General features: G+C 42.4%; 1 protein-coding gene across 2 annotated transcripts in view; it reads right to left on the minus strand.

Moving 5' to 3' along the window:
- Nucleotides 1-348: 348 nt before the first annotated feature.
- Nucleotides 349-23,274, minus strand: part of myripb (myosin VIIA and Rab interacting protein b) — a 105,285-nt gene continuing 82,359 nt past the window's right edge. The window contains exons 4-17 of one of the 2 annotated variants that reach the window (XM_071532591.1): nucleotides 19,270-19,350; nucleotides 18,204-18,301; nucleotides 17,809-17,889; nucleotides 16,638-16,799; nucleotides 11,847-12,015; nucleotides 10,571-11,103; nucleotides 10,265-10,414; nucleotides 9,098-9,904; nucleotides 8,691-8,753; nucleotides 3,878-4,069; nucleotides 3,096-3,257; nucleotides 2,754-2,849; nucleotides 2,001-2,061; nucleotides 349-392 (exon numbers count right to left, since the gene is read on the minus strand). In XM_071532591.1, coding sequence (XP_071388692.1) covers nucleotides 349-392; nucleotides 2,001-2,061; nucleotides 2,754-2,849; nucleotides 3,096-3,257; nucleotides 3,878-4,069; nucleotides 8,691-8,753; nucleotides 9,098-9,904; nucleotides 10,265-10,414; nucleotides 10,571-11,103; nucleotides 11,847-12,015; nucleotides 16,638-16,799; nucleotides 17,809-17,889; nucleotides 18,204-18,301; nucleotides 19,270-19,350 — 2,699 coding nt within the window. The remainder of the gene's footprint in view (nucleotides 393-2,000; nucleotides 2,062-2,753; nucleotides 2,850-3,095; nucleotides 3,258-3,877; nucleotides 4,070-8,690; nucleotides 8,754-9,097; nucleotides 9,905-10,264; nucleotides 10,415-10,570; nucleotides 11,104-11,846; nucleotides 12,016-16,637; nucleotides 16,800-17,808; nucleotides 17,890-18,203; nucleotides 18,302-19,269; nucleotides 19,351-23,274) is intronic. The other variant, XM_071532592.1, reaches the window with a different exon arrangement.

The following is a 23,274-nucleotide window of genomic DNA, read 5'->3' on the forward strand; positions in this document are numbered from 1 at the left end:
CAGAGACACCATCTGTCGAGCCATCCTTGCTTGGAGTTATGTGCATGGTGCGGAAGGGGGAAGACAGAGAGGGGAAAGTGGTAAAAGGGGGGGGAAAGAGCCAGTCCAGTCTTCGGCTAGGTTGGGCCGGGGCGAAAAAGGAAAGTGAGAGTAGTGAGGCATCTGAGAGGCATTTGACTGATTGGTGCCGTGCCTGGCTGAGTGCTGGGTGGGTCACACAGGGCAGCTGTTGGCCCCTGCTTGGCCTGGAGCTGGAGGCGGACGCTGGATCAAGGCACTGGATTAGACGGGCCCCGTCCCTGGGGGTCTGAAGCGGCCCTGAGGGACCCTTTGTGCTGCTGACTGTCACTACGGCCGAAACACTTTCACCTGCTGCTCCGGCTCCAACTTCTCTGAAACACCACAATCGCAGCACCATGTGAAGTAAAGCAGCAGATTCATTTTCTTTTAATCTATAGCCAAAAAAAACAACAATCACATATGATGTGTGAGCTATTCAGACAGAGAGACTATCAATAGCTTATGATTCAGATGAACTTTTAAAAAACATGGTCCAGTTCTATCTAAAATCTCAGGACAGTCTTCCCAACGGCTGATTGTATAAATTTGGAGCGTATGACAGACTCATATAAAGGATGCTCTAAGCTGCAATCAATGCTGTGATTACATGGCTTGGTCACTGATTTTACCCCGTTGTCCTGTGTGCTGTCTGTCTTTGGAACTGTACCAAAAAAAAAAGCCACGCTGAATCAGAGCTATTGTGTGGATGCTGGTGAAGAAAAAAAGAGACCAAAAAGAAAATAAAGAAAGGCCCAACAGTAAAAGGCCATTCACTGACATGAAAAGGAACCGACTCCTTGTTGGTTGATAAAATAGCCTTATCCTGCTGTACTCTGTGTTTCCATTTGCTTGCTTTACATCTAATGGAGCTTTTCAGTTACTTAGTCCCTCTCTAGCAGATGTATTCACTTTCACATCCATTCAGCATCCAATCTCTTTTTTCAGCACAAAGCTCAAAATGTGTGATGTTAACTAAAGACGAACAAAAGTCTTGCGCCATCTCTCTTTCTCTCTCTCCATCTGTCCCTGTCTCTCTCTCTCGCTCTCTCTCACACACACACACACACACACATATATAAGTCTGTCAAGCAGGGTTTGTGGTAATGAGAGCAGTGATTGATGAGCCGAGTGCACACATATACCAAGGAGGCGTATGTCTGTTTATTCACTACCTCGCACTATAGTAAACATATTGACACAAAGATTTTCATTCACAGAGAATAACTTCTGTCACCTTGTGATTTTCTGATCTAACCAAGGCTACAGACTTGCTTTTGCTTTATATATTGATGATCTATAAGCAGAAGAATGTGGGTAGAACATCATCAAAGCAATACAGTGTTACTTCAACAGCTTGTGTCATTTAGTCAACTAGATTATTGCAGATTGAAAAAATATAGCCTCTTTCTTCCTTTTTCAGTTCCTTTCAATATCAGGATTGAATAAATTCAGAATGTGACGTCACACGTGAGTCGTGACTGACCGCTGTATTTCTCAGTTACTTCATTCAAGACAGGATATATAGGATTTTTGAAGAAAAGTTATCAAATTTGAGGAAAATCCACTTCTTGAATTGGCATTGATATGAAATAATTGACTACACCCTTCAGAAATATTTTAGTTTTTCTTTTAGTTTCAATTTGGCACTCAATGCCAGTCAGAATGTGTTCAAACAAGCTATTAAAGGATGTATAATTTTAAAAATCTTTCCTATACACCCTCTCCCATTCACTCTTCACTCACACCAAAAATGTAAAAAATTATTCTGAAAGAATTCAATTTTTATTTCCGTTAGATTTGGAAGCAGATTATTGCCTTAGTTTAGATTCTGTTTTTCCACACCATTTATATTTTATTTATTTATACAAATACATACAAATCAGTTTTTTGTGCCTAGTTTTAGTTTTTTATGAATTAACTATAATAACTTTGCTTGGTACCTTTAAGTGGAGGGGCTGGTAGCTTTCTCCTCTGATGGCGTGATGAGTCCAGGGTTTGAGGCTGTAGGGAGAATAAGAATTAATATTAGTCTGTACGCACTTAAAGGACTACACTGACTTTTTGGGAGTTTGGCCCATCAGTCACCTTGCCCAAAATCTGACGAGAGGATTGGCACCAAAATCATCTGTGTGTCTCCAGTACATAGCTCTGGCCGGTGTGCATGCTAACGCTTTAGCATACAGTATGTTAAATAACCATTAGGCAATAGCATTATCCAAAGTATGCAGGTAGTAATCTAATACTTTTAGTAAGTAATCCAAAGTTGTTATTGGTTTTCATTCTGTGGCCTACAGATTCATAACTTCTGAAAACAAAATCTCAGTCTTCAACATCAGCAGTGCAAACAATTTACCTGTCTGGCTAACTTCACTCATTCCTGTGTAAACAAAACAAGTTACACTTGAAGTCTTGTGGGAAGAGAAATCTTCTGCCATTGAAAGTGCATTGTTTTTGTCAAATTTGATGTCTATTTTACCAATCCCCTAAACCAGCTTGGCAGGTTTAGACGAATGTCACCATCCAGCTGTCTAGACACACACACATGATTATGGTGCCAACCCTCTCATCAGATACTGGGTAAGGTGACCAATGGGCCAAACTCCCAAAAAGTCAGTGTAGTCCTTTAAAGTATGACTGTGTGTGACTTTGTGTGAAGTGGATAGGGGAACTTTAAGGTCACGTCAGGTAAATACCTTCGCCTTTGGCTTGAACTTGGAGAAACGATTGCAGGCAGTGACATTCAAGCCGGCTGTTTTCAGAGCCGATATCCTGGCCTCGATGTTTGATATCTTAAAAGGAGAAACAGACTCCATTTAACAAACACAATCCACTATAACATGTTTCACATAATGATTGTAGTAATCCATTTTTAGTCAAAAGATAACAACGTGTTTGTCATGCTGTCAATCTACAATAAGTTGTTTGAATAATAAGCAAACAACCATGCCATGAGTATGGAAGGTTAAGAGATAAAGAGACAAGTTGAGACAACTGTGGGACAGTTGAGGACAAATGGGACAAGTGTCTGGTGTTACCTGTAGTTCAGACTGCTGGACCTGAGCGGCAGCGGTGGCCACCTGGTCCTCCAGGAACGCCAGCTCTGTGTCTGTGGTGCCGCTACTGATGCTGCGGGCGCACTCCTCCAGGTCCCCCAGCGCCCCCTCCAGGCCGTACACTGCACCCGCCGCCAGGTACACCTGCACACAGAGCAGAGTTAGACCGACAGGCTCTCCCACATGAGACCCATTATTTTCCATAACCTTTTCTCATTGTGTAGAAATACAGACAAGTAACCTCTCAAGTATCTGAGGTACTCTTGATTAAACGTGCAAGACACTTGGCTCGAATAGTGGACACATCGTCTAATAATTTAGATCATTTTTATGGTAGAAATAGGATAAGATTTGAGGTTTTCAGATATTACACTTGTTTTGTTAGCACACATTATTAAAACAATCTTCCTTGTTGATTGCAGATGTTAGGGAAAATATGAGGAAAAATAGCAATCAATGCCTTGAAACAAATAACCATTAGAGTTTTTACACACATTTGAACATCTTTTGAACACTGAATGTATTTACAATTCTACAATGAATCCAGATCATTTGTGTGTGACTGTTGTACATGCCACAAATGTATATAACTTCTACTGTCTTCAATGCTAAATGTATATAACATTGCAACTTTTAATCTTTACATAGTGAGATTTGAAAACATCAGTCCTCTGAAAAATGAAAATGTCCAGATTTTAGGCTTCAAATGACCTGCCCCCACTATGTTCTTTGTTAACTCTAAGTAAAGCTGCTAGCTAGCTTACATTCTCCTCCATCTTGGTGAGCCTCTGGTCCAGCCGGCGGGTGTCGGAGCTGCTGGAGATGGGAGAGGCGCTCATGGACTCAGACGGGGTGTAGCTGTCACCTCCCGCCTCGCCGATCAGCTCCTCTGTAGCGTTCAACACCTTCAGCACCTCCGTGGTGATGCTGCAGAGAGAGGCCGCCGAGTACTTCTGCTCCACGCACACACACACACACACACACACACACACACACACAGTTCGTCAATAAAATGTCAACTGTAAACTAGGCTGCAGTCCAGTAGAAAGGTCATGGTTAAGGATGAATTCTACCAAAATTTACTTTTTGTTTGTTATTCTGCAAAAGTAGATATTCTCTTAAAGCAAGATGTAGGCTATTCCTGTTATTTATAAATTCTTAATTATGACTTCTCAACATACAGGAAAGGGCCATCATCATCAAAATGCAAAGCATCAAAGTTTTATTTCAGCACCTCAACCCCATGTGTCACGTTGCAAGTTGGGAAAGTGATTTGTAAAAAGCACATTGTGCAGGTAAAAATAGATTAACGTGAAAATTTCCCACCACCTTTTCGGTGAAACTACAGTTCTGCAGGCCAGACCTTGGCTTTCTGTCATGTCTTGAATGAGGTCCACTTGCACACGGACGAGGACAATCAGTGGAGTCCATTGACACCTAATTAGCATGATGATTTAATTGGCTGTCACTGAGAAAAGGGCAGAGGAACCACTGCCACGGTAAATTATTAAACACATTCTAATTAATGGGTGCCGATTTTGTGTGGCATCTTTTATTTAATACAAAAAGAAAAAGAACATTTCTGCATGTTGTTACAACAGAACACCTACAACATTTTAAAAATATCATGATTAACTTTAGAGGAAAGTGTCTACTTGTGCAGAATAACATCCTTCAAGTGCAGACAGTTCAGCTGTGTCCTACTGTTGTGCCAAGATGCACATCATACACAAGTTCAGAATAACACAAAGATTTATTTTTTCACAGATTCCCCTCTGAAAAACATATGAGAAATGAATGGATCTCAAGAATCCACAGAGAAATCGGTTGTTTCTCTCCCATCCCAAGGGTGACATAGCTTCAAAATGGATGAGCAAAGATTGACCCAGTTTCCTCAAGCCCAATCAGTTGCTTTGTGAACACGCACATCCATACATGCTTGGCCTGTGAAGAGCAATCAGATGGTGTAGGAAGAAGGTGGAAAATGTAAAGGAAGCGCAGGACAAAAGGACAAAAGGAAGGTTCCAGGAAGAAGACAAAGGAGCTGCTGATATTTTCTTTTGTTTTTGAGACTTTGAACGGATTAAAAGAGATGTTGCAGTGAATGTCTCTTACAGCTGTTTGTTTAATGACCTTCTCCGGCTCCATCACTCCATTTAAATTTCTAAGCTTCTGTAAAAACGGTCCATTTCAAAAAGTGATGTATGATTATCTCCACCAGTCCCAATCACAATTAATGAGGTTCAGATGTGCAGCTGGGGAATCAGGAATTAAATCAGCAATCAATTTTCAATCAAGCAGTAATACATTTTCTAATTGTTTGTAAGGTTATCCAAGATTGTTTTGAATATATCCATTATGAGCATATCCAAATATATTTTTTAAGTTTAGGACTTGCTGATGGAAAAATAATCTCTTTGGAACTTTCAGACTATACTATAAAAAAACTGGGCCATTTTGGTGAAGGATTTCCAAACAACAAACATGTAACCAAATGTCACTGATAGCTGCCACACAGTGTTTATATGTCAAGAGCTCAGCTAATTAATTTGAGAGTGGATGTACAAAGCAAGTGGTCGGGATCTTTTGGCTGTATATGAAAATGCTGTTCACAAACAAAGGAAATAATATGATTTTGATAACCACAATTTTTCATTAACAATTAAGAATTACTCAGTGTGTTTACTACCGCTCAACGTTACTGGAGCAGCTTGCTTGTCCACCAGTGCGTTTCCAAATTCAGGCCTTCACCTCCGTGGTGAAGAGGTAAAATTAAGAACTGCCATTGTTTTTTTTTTTCTTGGAATAGTTGAAAACAGAGTGAGCAAGAAAGAGAGCGAGCGGTGAAGAGAGATAGATGTAATTCAATAATGAATTAGTCACTGGCTGAAGCTTTGATCAGTAGGATCGGGGTTGCATTGATCCCTCTCAGCCAGACACACTCGCCGTGACACTCTGAAAGAGCGAGTTTGGGCTGATGACAAGAGTGGCAGGTAGGGAGGGAGGGAGGAGGGAAAAGAGGCGGGGGGGTGGCACTCTGCTCAAAGACAAGATACAATATCATGTGAGAGATAAGAGGCAACCTACCAACCCTCTTATCTCTTTCTTAACCACCACTCGACGATGATTTATAAAGAGACTGAGAAGCAAAAGATGGACGTTGTGAGATATTGACTGGGGATGGTCGATGGAGAAATGGATCTTGGGTGAGAGTCTGTCGCTCTCATCCACTCCAAAGAGCCACGACATCACCATGCAGATCAAACACACACACACACACTTCTGACTGATGTCGAGGCTGAGAGTTAAACTCAGATTTGGCTATGTGACACAAATAAAGAGTCTGGTTCCAAAGTGAGGTAAATAAAATAAAAAGGTGAGGTAAATAAAATAAAAAAATAATTTCTGGCACAAGAGTAAATCTCACTATGGAATATGAGTGGAGTTTGAGTATGAGTCTTAAAACCTCTGTCTACAAAATGGTAAAATTTTAGAGATTGTTTTTTGTGTTTTTTTTATTCTAGACACTTTTTTTTTTAACCAAAATAGGCTAATTAGATTGAAACAATTGTGTAAATTTGCTAGAAATACTAAATAAAGAATAAAGAATAGACAGGTAAAAATATCACTAACGTCATGTGTTTTGGGTTTCAAAGGAAGCTGTGAAAGCAGAAATAGCTCACACTTGCTGATGTGTCACACGTATTGTAAGAAACAAGCATGACTCATTGGCACCTTTATAATGAGCGTGGCTAATGACCGTCAAAGGCCCACACACCTTACATGTGGCACTTGTACAGCAGGTAGGGGATATGGTAGGGGCATGTCCAAACGTGTGTGTGTGTGTGTGTGTCCATCTGGCTGCCTTTCTATGTGTTGAGGCTTGTCCACATGCTTACCTGCCTATTTATATTATTTGCTCGATTCTTAGATGTTCTTATGTAATTGCATCTGCTTTTCCACAGTCCATGCTCCTGTTGTCTTAAAACTCAAAATACCTTTTTTTTTTTAACCTTTCCCTTTCATTTACGTCTCCCTTTCATGACTGGAGTGAATTTGATATGTGAAATCTATAAAGGATCATAGCTGTCACGTCAGACCTGGTCTAGTTTATGGAAAGTGGATGTGTTCCTAATATTTTGTATACCCCATGTGTGTTAAACTGAGAGAAATATGACTGAATTTTATTTATATTTATTCTGTATGGATGTCTCCTGTTACTATGATTTTATGTTTACATTTTATGTCATGTTGCTTGTTTTGGTTATGTAGTGGAATTAATCAATGTTGTAATTTACTTTTTTGGTGTATCCACTTTCTCTCAACCTGCCTTGTTTACTTCTACTTAAGTTAGTGATTTCTTACCAGAATGCCTTTCGACAACCCCCAGAGAACGGGCGTTAACTTGTTTTGTATTGTTGCATTCAGGCAACATTTATTATATAATATTTGTTAGTTTATCTGGTTTAATATCATGTGTGTTTCCCTCTGTTGTGTATTTATTGTGTATATTGTTTAGCTCATTTTAATTTTAACCCTCCTTCCCCTTTTGAGTGCCTTTCACCGGGCAACCGTTGTTCTTGTTCCTGCCCAGTAAAACATGCAGGGAAGTGAAGTGAAGCTCTGCTTGGGTTTTGTTTATAGAATTAGGTAACACTTTATAATAACCATCATTAATAAATGGTAAATTGATAGTTAATTAAACTTTAGTTAATAGTTATTTTACTGTTAACAAACAATGAAATGATCATTAATAATGTTTACTAATTATTAGTAATGCTATAATTTATGTTATTTTATCATTCGTTTGTGTAATATAAAATCATTTGTTTATAAATTATATATTGTATCATAGCTGATAAAAGACGGTAAAAAGGGTAAAAAGCTATGATACAATATATAATTTATAAACAAATGATTTTATATTACACAAACGAATGATAAAATAACATAAATTATAGCATTACTAATAATTAGTAACCATTATTAGCATCAACTTCAGTTGAAGAAAAGGAGTGTCTCTACCTTGTAAAAGCTTATATTGTCCTTTGTAAAAATGTAGTTACTCAAAAAGAAAGTCCAAGGCACTCTGCTGTTAATACAAAATCAAATCTTGAACTTGAACTTGAAAAGCTTTTATTAGGACATGGCAAGATTAAAACCAACGCCTTGCGACCACTAAGGTCTTCATCAGGGTCAGAGTTTGCACTCCTCTGTAAAAGGTTTTGCAGTAAATGGGTGATGAACCGGGACTCTGCTGTCCAGCACAGGTGACACTAAACACAGTTACACCAAAATAAAGTGTGTGATGCGGTCTTGAGAAGCCTAAGCTGCTTCAAGCATAGCAAAAAGTGTGTAGAGAAACACTTCAGCACATGCATACAAGCATGCATGTACTGTATTGTGTACCTGCATGCATGTGCATTTATGTAAATGTATGTGTCTGAAAGTATGTGTAAGGGGTTGTGTATGTGTGTTTGTGTGCACGTGTGTGTTTTGGGGTTGGGGGTCATGTGTTGTCTTCAAGCATGGCAGGCTATCCCAGAATGCCTTTGCTTTCTAGACGATGGTTCTCACCTGCTGCAAGAGAGAGGAGAGTAACTGAAGCCTCTGCTGTAGCTCCAACTCATTCTGTCCCTCCTGACACACACACACACACACACACGCACACACACACACACACACACACACACACCCACCGAACCGAAGACGGTGGGGAGGACGGAAGGAAAGGAAGGTGGGAAGGAAAAACACAAGAAGATGGAGAGAGAGAAGTACAGGATTGATTGTCACAGAAATACATGGATAAGAGAGGAAGGACAAAGATGATGAAGACAGATGTTGAGGGTGGGTAGACAGAAAAAGAAGAAAAATAAATGAGAAAAAGACATTTAGAAGCAGACAAACAGCTCAGACATTCCCCACCACTTGCAGGAGTGACCGAAGCGGAAGAAAATCAATGTAGTTTCTGTGTATCTCCTCACCTGTCCATCTGACAGCGCCCCCTCCAGGGATGAAGGGGTCATAGCAGGCGAGCTTGCGCTGGATCCACTCCTCCTTCCTCCTCCTGTCTGTCCCGCTTCCTTCTCCACATCTCTTTTTTGCTGTCTCTTACTTTGCCTGTTTCCCTCTCCTCTCTTTTGCTCCTTGTCGTCTGCTTTCTCCTCCAAACTGTTCCCCCCTCTCTCCAACCTCCTCTCCCTAACTCTCCCCTCGTCTCTCAGTGACGGACTTTCCATTACTCTCTCTCTTCTTTTCGGCTCTGGTCCATTCACTTGTTCCACCGTTTCACTTCCTTTTTCTCTTTCCTTACTGCTCGGCCTGTCTCTTAGTCTCTCGCTCGCCCTCTGCCTTTCTCTTTCCCTGTCGTTTGGTCGCGGCTTCTCTTTCTGTCTGTCACTCTCTTTATCTGTCTGTTTGTCGGTGGGCCGCTTCACGCACTCGTCCTCGGATGAGCTGCTGTCCTTGCTGTTGGCGTGGCTGACCAGCTGGTTAAGTTTGGATCGTAGTTCCTGTTCGAGAGGGTCCCCAGAGCCGGATCCGGGCCCTGAGCTGCTGGGGGAGTGCTGGGGCCTGGGGGCCAGGGACCGGGGCTGAGGGGGGCTGGGGGCCGCTGAGTTAGGGGCTACCGTGTCCAAGTCCTCCGGCTCAGGTGTCATGGTGTCTAAAGTGAAGACCTCGGGTCCGGCCGTGGCCATCGGCATAGAGACAGTAGTCACAGTGTCAGGAACTGACTGTTCCTCACTTAGACTCCTTTGCAAAAGCGCGTTGAGTAGAAAGCCACTGTTCTCCTTGGAGAGAGAGAGTGCAGGGGAGAGAGACAAAGAGAGCAAGAGGATGTGTTCATGAAAAGTGTACCTAAAAACATTATTCACTTTAAATTATTATTATTATCACAAAATAATTCACTGATTTCAAACACTCATCAATTAGTGAGAAGTACTAAAGAGATTAGGGAGCCTGAACTGCATCACCAAATAAATGTCAAGTATTTCTAAATGACAAAGGAACAGTAATTTGCTGCCCCCTAGTGGTGAAACTATAAAACAGCACAATTTCTCACTGCTTAGTAAATAGAATATATTTCATGGGACTTCTAAGTTAATCATTCTTTATCATCAATTAGTATAACTGTAGGTGTGGCATCTTACTTGTACTAATGGGTAGATGGACTGTGTGTGGCTCTGGCCTCCAGGCTTCGTCTGCTCTGTCGACGACTCTCTCTTGCTCTTCCTGCGTCTCCGTGACCTTCGGATCGGGTCGTTCTGCCTCTCCTCGGCCTCGCTGCTGTCTCCCATCACCTAGGGGTCAACAACTTTTACTATTAATTCATCAATCACTGAATTTACTTATTTTCAACCCTATGTTTTTAATGTTTTGTATGTTTTTTTCCATGTCCAGGATGGAAAATCACATGTTTTTCCTGTGTCCAAAGGTACAATGTGAAGAGAAATCACCTTAGGGTTAAAGTTCACATCAAGTGCCTCTGAGTGGAGCGGGTATGGAGGAAGGTTCTGGTGATGGTGATGGTGTTGGTGGTAGAGCAGCTGGTGCTGGGGGTGCAGGTGTGTGTCCGGCGGTCCTTTCTTCTTCAGCAGGTTGTGGGGCGGTTTGCGGGGACGCGCGGAGGGCACCGACGAGGCCTCCGAGTCCGAGTTGAGGGTCTCGGTGTTGGTGTACTGGCCCGAGGACGGCGAGGTGACCGGGAGGTGCTGGGTGTACGTCCACTCCGGGTCGTGCTGCGAGTCCGTGTAGTACGTCTCATCAGACAGCTTGCGTCGGAACTGTCGCAACGCCGCACCCCACCCGCCTTCGTCGTTCTCATCGGAGTCGGATCCCATCTCGTCGTAGGCGGAGACGACGCCGGACTCCTTTTCCAATACGCTGAACACCAGGCTCTTCCTCTTGGTCAGCAGGCCGGGCCGGGACAGCTGGGAGCTCTGTAGGGCGATCCAGTTACCGTCTGGGCTCTGCAGCACCGAGGACGCACCTGGACCAGCAGGACCAGACAGTACAAAAGTTAAAAAAAGTTAAAAAGCAAACTCTTTTTCAGCTTATCCAGCTGCATTTGTCTTCAAAAGTCTGGTGGAATTAATGAAGAATAGGTAAAACAATACATAATAACCTATTAGGGTAATAGGCTGAAGATTTGAATTCATGTCAAGATTATTTAGGAAATATGATATTTGAATTGACTGCCTTGGTAACTCTTCAGCTCTGTAATACTAATACAAAGTGAAAGGTATACAAGGCTAAAAAGAATGGCCGGAATGGCAGGAAACGGAAAATATGATCAATCCATAACCAGACTTTCCATAATCTTGATGAGAGGGATAAAGGAGTCAAATGTTGTATCAACCCTAGTGCAAGTAAATGGCCTTACCATATTGAAACCACCAAATCCAAATGGGAGAACCTCAAACATGTATATCTCCATGTGAAATAACCAAGTAAATTTATAAATGATAGATATGAGTCTCCAGTGGGCAAATTATTTAAATTTAAAAGGGACATGGTAGGTGGGCATACTGCTGTCTTCCCACATTTTGACCTAAAGTGCATAGTTGGCAAGACTCGAAGCAGGAATTTCCTTTAATTCATGCCATTATATATCTCATATTAAACCAAATGCTTACAGAAGGGACAGAAAATGTTTGCCGCAATGGCAGCTGTGCCATCAGAGGACAGCTGCTTGGCCAATAAATGCAAAAGATCTGTGAGTGTGATTCTCACTGGAGTTGTCCAGGCGGTCCACACTCTTCCAGCTGGGCAGTGAGGCGGCCTTGGCCTCCCTCTTCAGAGAGGCGTACTCCTGGAAGCCTCCGCCTGCCCTGGCACCCTCCTCCTCTGGTCCTTTCTCTGGGGAGTCGTCACTAGTTAGGGAGAACGCCGACCGTGACCGCTGCACACACATACATCGAAATACACACACACACACACACACACACACACACAGGTAGAAACACACAAACAAACATAAGCTAACAAAAAGCAAGAACAAGTGCATAGACGCACACACATGCGCGAACCTCTGCCAACAAAAAACTCACACTTACATGCAAACACACACACAAACACTGTTAACTAACATGTACAAATTTGGTCACGAAATAGTCACCACTAAATAGTTAAATTCTGTGTATTTCCATTCTGCATGGACAGCCATAAAGTGTATGTCAATGACATTCAGGCCAGTCTCTTTCCCAGACACACTGAGCCTCATTTCTAAAAAGTTCTTATGCACTTATTTTACACTTATGACCAAATCAGAGGAGAACAAATAATTTCTTTCTTTTTAAACTCATTTCAATTATCCCCATAAGGACATTTTCCTTCCATTTGGCCAAGCTCCACAGTAAGGTCAGAGGTCAGGATCAGCTACAGAACAGGGGTTGTGAGGAATCCAGCCTCTTGCTCAAGGACACTTGCTTGCTTGCCAAGTATGAGACTATAAAGTTGAAGGACTGTCTCCCTACTTACTACACCACAATGCTGCCCCGAGAATGCTTGAGATGTAATTTTCATACTTTTTATGTTCTTTGAAATGATTGCACAATTGACATGAAGGATCTAGTCAAAGAACATTTTTACAAATGTGGCCCATTGTCCACTCGGGTCTGATCTAGCCCTTCAGACAGCCTTTCAGACACAGGAGCTCCAGACAGATTAACGCTGCCTGGACAGAGGCAGCGGTGCAGAAGCCAAGAACAGTCACATATAATAATTCATCAGAGAGGACAGCACTCGACCCGTCTGGCCAGTCTACTTCCCGTCTGGGCAGGAGTGTGTGGGCTGGCGGTTGTGATTCACCATTCTCATCAGCAGATGGTGCTAGAAAACAACTAATAATGAGAGGCTGTAATGCAGTGTGTGTCTGTGTGTGTGTCAGTGTCTTTGAGTGTGTGTGTGCTCTTGTGCTCCAAATTTTAGTAGAAGGAAATGCCCTCACAAAGATAGAAAGATGAGGAAAATACTCCAAAATGAGGAATTCACATCAACGAAGGGCTGTTAGGCTTAGGACAGAGTTGCTTAGAATCAGGGTTAGATTAAACGGAAATGCCACCAATTTGAATAATTCACATGTTATTTCTGTTCCTCAGGATAGATGATGTTACTGGGCTGTAAAATCAGGGGCTGCTCCATAGACAATGACTGGGGCACTGACTTTGAGGAGCCATAACATGCTAAGTTGAAAAAGTAAGTTTATATTCAAGCATTGCTAACAAGTATGAACCAGAATATAAACCTCACTTGCAAGAAAACTCTTATGGGTCAACAAAGTCAGTGCCCCATTCATTCTCTATGGAGCAGTGCCACATTTTATCACAAATTTAAGGGTTAATTCTCCAGTTTCTAGCTTTAGGAAAGAATGGTACATGTTCAAGTAAGGTTATAGTGGTGAGATTTGAGGTTAAATGTAAATGTAGTCGGTGCTGGGGGTGCAGGTGTGTGTCCGGCGGTCCGGTCCTCACAAGTCCTGCAGTACAAAATGTGTGTGTGTGTGTGTGTGTATTTGCATGCATTACATCTCAGTGAGTGTGTTTGCAGAGAGCTGATAAAGAGAGCCCGTCCCATGGCGGGTCAGGCAGTTGAGGAGAATCCCTGTGTATTTCGCAGCACTTTGATCTCGGCTGAGTGAAACAGACAGTGGGAAACAGAATGGAGGGGGGGCCGGGGAACGCAGCTTTGATGCTGCGCTCACACATGGGATGATGACAAATCTCCACACTGGTCCCTGCTGACTGCCAATGTGAAACATTGCCAGGTGTGTGTATATTGCTGATGCGTGTGAATGTGTCACTGTGCTTGTGTGTATAGCTCTGTGTGCTTCTCACAAATCCAATTACTGAAACAACTCTGTTATGTGTCAGGCCTGCCTCTCAAAACCAGAGTAGGTAATTTTTCACATTTAATGAGGATGATGTACAGGTAATATTTCTTCTTATGCGTTTCTTCTGACCCAACTCTAAAGTTTACAGTGACAATGGATTTGGACCTGGGTCAAATCACATTTGCAATACTTTTCATGGTTTGCTTTAGCTTACTTAAAGGGAAAATCCACCTTAAAACACTGCTGCTTTTTGACACTGTCAAAAAGCAGGTGATGAACCTTGCATTTCTGGGCCCATTTTGTTGTTTGGTGGAGTGTTTTCCTTATTCTAGTAGATGACATGATGTCATGTTTTCAGTATTGCTACAATGAAGTTTGAGAAATATGTTCAACAGCAACAACTTTCAACAATCTTTCAACAAACTTTCAAGCAAACATCAATGATAAACATCAGGTTTTGGTGTCAGATAAAGGGCGAGAGACCTCAGTAACTATTTCTCAATGGTTTCAACAGACCATAATGCAATGCAGCCGCAGCTTGTATCTTTACGGATCTGTCGACAGTAGTGTGTGAAATACAAGGCTCTCATTGACATCTTTTTTGATATTTGAACAACCAGACACAGCACCAAAGCAAAGTTCTCTCTCCACTCTCACTCAACTGGAAAACATTACTATGTCATTCTGGGAAATGAAGGAAATCACAAAACTCCTGGAATGCACTGAACATGACAAACTGATGATATCAGTGTAGTGGGTTTGCCACATCGGACTGGAAAGTTTGGACAATCACAGGAGATTATTTGAAAGTCACTGAAGTTTATTCTTATGTGGTTGACAATGTACTTGTCAAAAAACTAAAAATAAAATGCATAAATTTACCACGGCTGTGAATACTGTGACAGAACCACATTACTGCAGTGTGATCCTCAGCTGTAGTCCGGGTGACAGCCAATCAAAACCAACATCTTAATTAACCTTTACATCTTTTACGCCTTGTCCACGCCTGTGTGTCAGTGCAATGGACCGCACAGACAATCAGAACGGCAGACATCCACACTCATCCCAATCTCGTAACTAGTTTGTTCTTAGAGTTGTGACTACGACCGCCCAAAAGCAGGGGGCGCTATGAGTTAATTCATACAAAGACGCTGCAACGGTTTTATTGATGGAATTTGGTGTACTTTGCAAGTTTTAGCCGGTCAATAACTCAATGTGAATCCAGAACAACTAATACATATAAAAAACACACAAACCTAACAACCTGTTGAGATCCACATAAGCAAACAAGTCACCAGGGATCTAAGGTTCATGCGGTGTCAGAGGTAGTAGGAGGTCTTGAATCGCACGTGATTCCCCATGAGGCGACTAAAGGTTGTGTGAGTGATAATCAATCCGATTTCATCGATTTTCTCAGTCCACTCTGGGCTTCTAAATCTGTCTGGGAAGGCCATGTTCCTGATTCATCAGGTGTATAAAACACACAAATGAACAACTGAACCCTTAACCCCCAAATCACTTCCACTATCGCAGCTAGCAGTGTGTAATGTGGGGGCGTGTGTACATGTATGTGCATGTGTCTACGTTTTTTGGCTGGCAAAAATGTTACAAATCCTGAAGATTCACAGTTTTTAACAGACAAATATGAAATGTAGAAGGTTTAAATCCTTTTAGAAATACAAGCCAAAAGAAAGCTGTAGCCCAAATAATGCCTCTTACATTATCAGATGTGTGCCGCAATTAATGGAATGTAGACTAAAACGTTCCTGTCTGAATGCGATGTTTTCTAAATGTTATATTTTACACACAGTGGCCAACAAACGCTAAACAACCCTGAAACAAACTAGTGTGTGTGTGTGTGTGTGTGTGTGTGGATGTGTTTGTTGATCTTGCAACTTGGGCAGCCCCTCGCTCCTTTATGAGCTGAAAGGAAAAATGCAAGTTCAGCAGTAGGGGTAAAGTAATAAGCAGGAAAAAAAACATCTAGTATTTCCTATCCAAACCACGTATTTTTACATCATCGGTGAACCAAAACGAAACAACTATTTATTTATTTTTTGCTAGTGTCATTGTGTTCGCCAAGTTGACTTTGACAAATTTGGCTGCTCTGCTCTGACAGACAGACTGTGATAACTTTGAAATGGAATAAAGACAGGAATAAAGACTGACTGATAGCATTTTATTCTAGGTTCTGACTGCACAACTTTTAGCCTGATTTTAAGCCGACATGGGGGACTCTCATCCGTGGCCGGCATAGCTAATCCTGTCGTGTGTGAGAGAGAAAAGTCTCTTGCCTCCCGATCAAGTTGCCGACAGTATTTCAAACTTGTTTGATTTCCAAGACTGAAATCTGGACGCATGTGGATCAAGTCCTGTGGTGTGAGACGAAGAGCGACACAAATCTCTGACAGCAAGAGAATGAAAACAGGGAGAATGAGCCAGAAAATAATATGAACAGCAAGTGAGAGTAGCTGTCTCTCCGTGTTTGCTGTTCTCTCTTATGATAACATGTCGGCAAGGTCTGAGGATGAACTCCAATCAAGTTTGTGCATCTTGAAAATTTGCTCGGCTTTTGTTGTGTGATTTGCTTCTATTTTCACAGTCTATATAGCCTGTTAGGATTTTAAAAGTCTGTAGGTGGCATTAGCTCTACCCCACAAGTATCCAGATGTCCTGTGTGCATATAGACTGACCCAGAGGGAGTAGGAGGACTTGAGGGGGTCGTGCGGTCCCAGGGAGGAGGCCTGGGGCTGGGAGGGGGAGGGCAGCTCGCTGGGCTGGATCAGAGGCTGAGGCTGAGGCCACACAAAGTCATACTCTGTCTGCATCTCTGAACGCTTCCTCCTCTGGATGATCTGAGAGGGAAAGATAGGGACGGAAAGAGGGAAATGAAGGGAGAGAAAATGAGGGAGAGAGGGGAGAAAGGTAGGAAGGAAGAATGAGACAAAGACAGAGAGAGGTGAGAAGTATAAAATCAGATGACATGGTGGTGGTATAACCTGTTTAGTATGGGAGCGCATAGTATGCTTTATTCCAATGCTAATAAAGCTAAATGCAAAGAGAGAGAAAATTAAAATGCAGTCTCACAAAAGCGCTTATTTTCTCCACTTAGGCATGCATAATTTATGCCATAATGAAATTTTAAATCCAATAATCCAGTTTCCACTTTGAGTTTTCATGTAATAGTAGGCACATTTTCTGGCAACCTTAAAGTGGAGAAGAGAAAGCCATTTTCATTTCATTTTCAAAGACTTGCCCCGCTTTATGGTTAACATAATAATATTCAAATGTTAATTCTAATTTAAAAATTGAAAAGCAATCAAATAATTACAACCTATTTTTACTTTTATGCAGCATTTAAGTCATAATAAATAAAAACTTTATGCAATTTGCATTTGACTTTTCCCGTACTGTTATGAACATTCTCTGACAAACTGAAAATGAAAAAGCTGTTTTACAATTTATTTTCAAAGACTTGCCCTATTTTATGGCTAACAATATTCAAATTGTACTGTAATTCAAATTTGAAAAAGAAAAAAGCATTGCACCCATTTGCAATTACATTTCCGCTTTGCATTCTGATTATCACAGTCTGCCGATCTGTCAGTCATTCTCTCAAGGTGGGGATACGGGTGAGACTTCGGCTAGCTTTATTGCATTTTCATTTTCCAATTTACTTTGACATTTGAATAAACCCACTGAGCAAAAGACATGATTTCAACGTCGCCTAGACGGCTATGGGCCATTTAGACGTGTTTTAAACGTCTAATCAACGTAAGATTGTTCAGCGGGAAGTTAACTATGTGCTTCGATAGTAAGGGGAAAATAAACATGCAAAAATAAAATACTGGTTACTCAACCTACTTTTTGTACAATGGTTGTGGCAAGTTCCTCTATAAGCTCCTCTTTGTGGTCCCGCAGATATCGAGCCTCATTCTGCTTCTCCTGCACACACACACACACACACACACACACACACACACACACACACACACGTCAAAGCCTGTTCAAAGCGGCTGTGAATTACCAAGAGGTTCTGTGCAGGCGTTTCAGCCAAAAACCATGACTGCATCCCGCTGATACTGAGACCAAAGAGGGAGGGGAGGAGAGGAGAAGTAAGAGGACATGAAAGAGAGAGAGAGAGAGAGAGAGGGGGAAAGAAAGAGAGGCATGATGAGTAGAGAGCAAAAGAAAAAGCAAAAAAAATAGAAAAGAGAAGACAGAGAGAGAGGGAGAAGATGAAGAGAGGAATGCCTCACCAAGCTGTCGCTGAACTCCTCTGCCTTGGCGATGGCCTCCTCTATAGCCTCCTCAGCAACACGCAGGGCAACTGTGAGGGTCTCTGCCATGCTGTGTCCTGGGAGCACACACACACACACACACACACACACACACACACACACACACACACACACACACACATTAAGCACACACATATTACATGTGCATGGCAATCTATAGACTTCCCTTTATCCCCTAACCCACATGCCTCCCCTTAACTTTTGACCCTCACCCTAACCTAAATGTAATTCTTATCCTAACCCTAACCAATAAGCCTAACCCTTTTTATCATTGTGGAGCACTTGAATGTCGCAGTCTAAAAGCATAAATCCCACACACACACACACACAAAGAGAGTGTTTGTTTGCGGCCCTCTCAAGAGCTGTCATTATCTAAATGGCAGATCTTAATCATTGCACAAACAACTCATAATCATTGGCAAACAAATGAAATTAGCTTTATCGTTGGAGTGGGGCTATTTGGTTGTTTGTGTGTTTATTTGTGCATGAATGTGAGTGCATGTGCATGTCTGCGCATAAGCATGTCTCTGTGTGTGTGTCCGGAAAGTTGTGTGTGTGTGTGTGAAGGCATGTCCTTGTTCCTTGTTAGTATTTATCCACTGCATTTATGTATGTGTGTGTCAGTGCAATCAAAAAGAGGACTGTGTGTGTGTGTGTGTGTGTGTGTTTGTGTGTAGGGCCGTGCAATGTGTATTGCCCATGATGAATTCAATTTCAGTGCTGTGTAGAGCTGAAGTGATTCACAGTCTGAAGCACCCCACTTAGGCACACACACATGCACTTTACAGAATGTTCTCTATTTGTTAAGGCAACAATAAATGGGCAATAACAATAAAACAACAACAAATGGGCAACCTTTTAAGGAAATGGAAAGGAGTAAATGGTGAAAAAAAAATCAATCTGACTAATACAGCAGGCTTTAAGAAATAAATGTAAAGTGGAAAAGATGTCATTTATAATCGTGGGCAAAATGACCCATCTGCATCGCCTCAAAATGTTGGATGTTTATCACAGCCTCTCTTACCTTCACTCTGTTTGTAGAAGGCCGAGTCACTGCCACAGATGCTGCCATCGTTGTCGTTACTTCCCTCGTGAACACTGCTTTCTGAGAGAGAGAGAGAGAGAGAGAGAGAGAGAGAGAGAGAGAGAGAGAGAGAGAGAGAGAGAGAGAGAGATAGAGAGAGAGAGAGACAGACAGACAGAGAGAGAGAGAGAGTCAATTAAAGCCTTCAGATAAAAGCTGTCAAACTGAAGCCTTCAAAAGAATGAGATTTCGCTGTCACAGAATACAAATATTGAGCTCATATCACACCATATAATAACACAGCTGTATGCCTTGCTTTGCAGTGTTGCCACATGAAAGTACACTGTAAACTCCATTTTCTAATCTCGTCAATTAGAGTCTTTTGGTCCCCCTCCTTGCTGCATTTCCCTAATTTGCACTTAGTTAATTTGAATACTATCGCCACTGTATCTCCATGATATAGCACACATTGTTGGGCTTCAGTTGCTCAACTTATGTGCTCATTGGGGACAGTGATAGCCTAAATGTTAAAAAGGCAGGCTTGTCATTAAGAGGGTTGCTGGTTTGAATCCCTAAAATAACTGGAAAAATCTGGCCAGGGAAAGTGAGCCCACAGTACTAAAGGCCTATTGTTACTGCATATATGCAGCACATACTACATTTCTGTATATATTCTTTTCAACACATTCAGGCCAAGTCTCTTGTGACTTACGTGCTGCTACATTTCTGTAACCACCTCCACCGACTCCAAAATCTACAGTAACAGCAAAGGGACATTCATGTGGCCCAAAATGGAAATTTTGTGATTACAATTCTTAGACAGGGCTACCTTAGAAGCAAAGGGAGTAGAGAATAGGAGTAAAGTAGAGACAGTGAATGCGTATAGATGGTGAAGCGGTTACAAGGGCCCCTGCCTTCAGAACCACATATTCCCTTGTTGGCCCATTAAATTCTTCCAGAAGCCTCTCGTGCAGTTCCCATTCATGTTGTCCTTCTCATCCATCCTACTGTCAAAATAAAGAGAGTATACATGGCCATGTATCGACCTATTAAAAAAAGACAGGAGAGGAGATGGATTTGCCAGACCACCAGGGTAGAACAGAATACCACTGGAGTAAGAGAAGAGAAGAACAAGTCCTGTGACCGACCGAGCTCCAGCCCCATTTCCAGCTTGTTCCCTGACCACAGCCTGCATCCCTAGCCCAGACGCAGCTCCAGACAAAACACAGGGACACCCAGGCTCCAGCTGCAGCCTCAGCCTCACTTCAGCTCATTCCCCGTCCTTAGCCTCGTACTAACGGCTCCAGCCCCTGCTGCTGAGAAAACACAAGTGCACCCAAACTCCGTTGCCATCCTCTGTCCCTTTCCTCAGCCATTAGCCTTAATTCCAGACATAACACCACTCCTCCTGAGCTAACATTGTCTGTCTCTGCTCCTGTTGGTGAGGCTGCAGTTTCAGGCTGAGTGCACAGAGGCAGTCAGACGCTCCCAGTGGTTTGGTGTGAGTCTGACTTCAAGGAGCCGGAGCCACTTACTGATCTGTGCCCGTAATGAACAGCCACACAGCCAGGAGGACATGCTAACACCGCCAGCCATTACACACCCGTCAACCGGCACCATGGTGTTGCTGTTGGATGAAAACTTTGCATCTCCCAAAAGTCAACAACTCAAAAAAATATAGATATCTTGAGATTAACAGCCATGCATTTTAGAAAAAATAAAGTTATTTGTGAATGAATTTAATGAGCCCAGGTTGCCCGACCCATGAAAACGCAAAGTCAACCTTTAAAAAAAGCAAAAACATCGAACTGTTGGTGTTATAAGTTTTTCACACGACAGCAGCGGTAGCACAGTCAGCTGTCAGACACACTACCCCAGCTTCACTACAAGTTTCACCGCCGTTTGTCAAAGCGCTGTGAAGTCTTAGTGCCGAGCCTGTAAGAGATAGTACAGCCAGCAATAACAAACTCTTATATTGCTTCACTGAAACCTGCAATGACATACTGTAACTCAACCAGAAGTGACAATCTCTAATGTGAACATCACCCTCTCTCTCTACCTACCTACAGGCAATAGCTACCTTAACAGCAGCCCAGCTTCACTTTAAAGGGGTGTGTGTGTGTGTGTGTGTGTGTGTGTGTGTGTGCCCACTGCTCCTTGTCACAGCATATAGCAGTGACCCAACCATCACACACTTGCTTCACTTTCAGGAGTGTGTACATCTATATTTCCCAGTGGCTAGGGCTGGGCAATATATCAATATTATATCAATATCGTGATATGAGACTAGATATCGTCTTAGATTTTGGATATTGTAATATTGTGATATGGCATAAGTGTTGTCTTTTCCTGGTTTTAAAGGCTGCATTACAGTAAAGTGATGTAATTTTCTGAACTTACCAGACTGTTCTAGCTGTTCTATTATTTCCCTTTACCCACTTAGTCATTATATCCACATTACTGATGATTATTTATCAAAAATCTCATTGTGTAAATATTTTGTGAAAGCACCGATAGTCATCCCTGCGATATCGATATCGAGGTATTTGGTCAAAAATACGTGATATTTGATTTTATCCATATCGCCCAGCCCTACTAGAAAATACCGAGATATATATCGTGTATCGCCATTCAGCCTAAAAATACCGAGATATGATTTTTGGTCCATATCGACCAGCCCTACCAGTGGCTCAGTGCTCCCAGTCACAGCACAGTGTAACAAGTCGCCAAACCCTCAGACAATTACACATTCCACTGCTGCTGTGTGCTTCACACCGAGTGAAGCCGGCCAAGCCTTGTTCAACAGAGACGTACTGTTCTCGCTTGCTTCTCGCCTAAATTATAGTTTCTGGGAGCGTGGAAAAGAAGAATGGGTGAAGAAATTACCTGCAGCGGCTCAGGACAATGTGGATGTTACAGTCTTTTAGGAAACTGCAAATGACCTGGAATCTGTGACAGTGAGACGAGAATCACACATAGACAGACAGGCAAGCTGACACATATACAGACTGACCGACACTCTGAGGTACGGGTATCATGATCACCCAGCACACACTGACCCCAGACACACAACACACAGGTCTCTACTGTTTACATATCAACGTCAACCTCTCCCATGATGGTCTGTCATCACCTGACCGTCAACAAGAGATATCCATAGAGAATAAGCCATTGCTGTCATCTGTCAATCATGTGGATGCAGCCAGCAGCAAGCCCTCCCCCTCCCCTCTGCCCCGACTGTGTTTATTTACTGAGTTTGTTTATTTACTTTACTGTGAATCTCACTTGGTGTGTGTGATTGTCTGTTGGGACTATGTGGATCGGTCTCCTTCCATTCATTCATTTGTTTGTTTGTTGGTTCGTCTGTCCGTCAGAGTCTCAGACACTCCTGATCGTATTCTGACAAAACCTGCAGGAATGATGCATCCCACCACTGCATTTTGACATTTTTAAAATAACTCTGATTGGCCCAACGGGAGCGCTGCAATTACAGGTCAAAACAAGGTGATTTGCTGCTGATTGGCCCAGAAGAGGAGTTGCCTTGTCGTTACTGAGGTGATGGAAGGTCAGCGCAGTATATTCCTCCTCATGTTCCACTTCCTTATTTCCTGTCCGTGACCACCGTCTCACCTTTTTTCCTCACCACTCGCCGCTCCGCCGCTCGGGGGAGTGGGGGAGGAAATCACTCGATATCACCATGGCAACCGTGCAGACGACAGCGGTGGTCTGTATCTGCAAGTGTGTCTGAGTGAGTGTGCGTGTGTGTGTTTCATTTGTACGTGAGAGAGAGAAAGTACATGATATGTGTTTGTATGTGTCTGTGCCTGTGTGTCAGTAAGAGCAACTGAGAGAGAGAGAGAGAGAGAGAGAGAGAGAGAGAGAGAGAGAGAGAGAGAGAGTGTGTACAAGTGAAAATAGGAAAGTGAAAGAGACATAAGGTAATGTTCATGTTTGTGTGGGTTTCAGCACATACATTATTATTGTGACCAAAAATGCTTGATTTTT

Source organism: Centroberyx affinis, unplaced genomic scaffold (genome assembly GCF_046629955.1).
Source record: "Centroberyx affinis isolate AG114_WGS23_722 - 3 ecotype Tasmania unplaced genomic scaffold, CSIRO-AGI_Caff_v1 ptg002219l_1, whole genome shotgun sequence".
Classification (NCBI taxonomy): Eukaryota; Metazoa; Chordata; class Actinopteri; order Beryciformes; family Berycidae; genus Centroberyx; species Centroberyx affinis.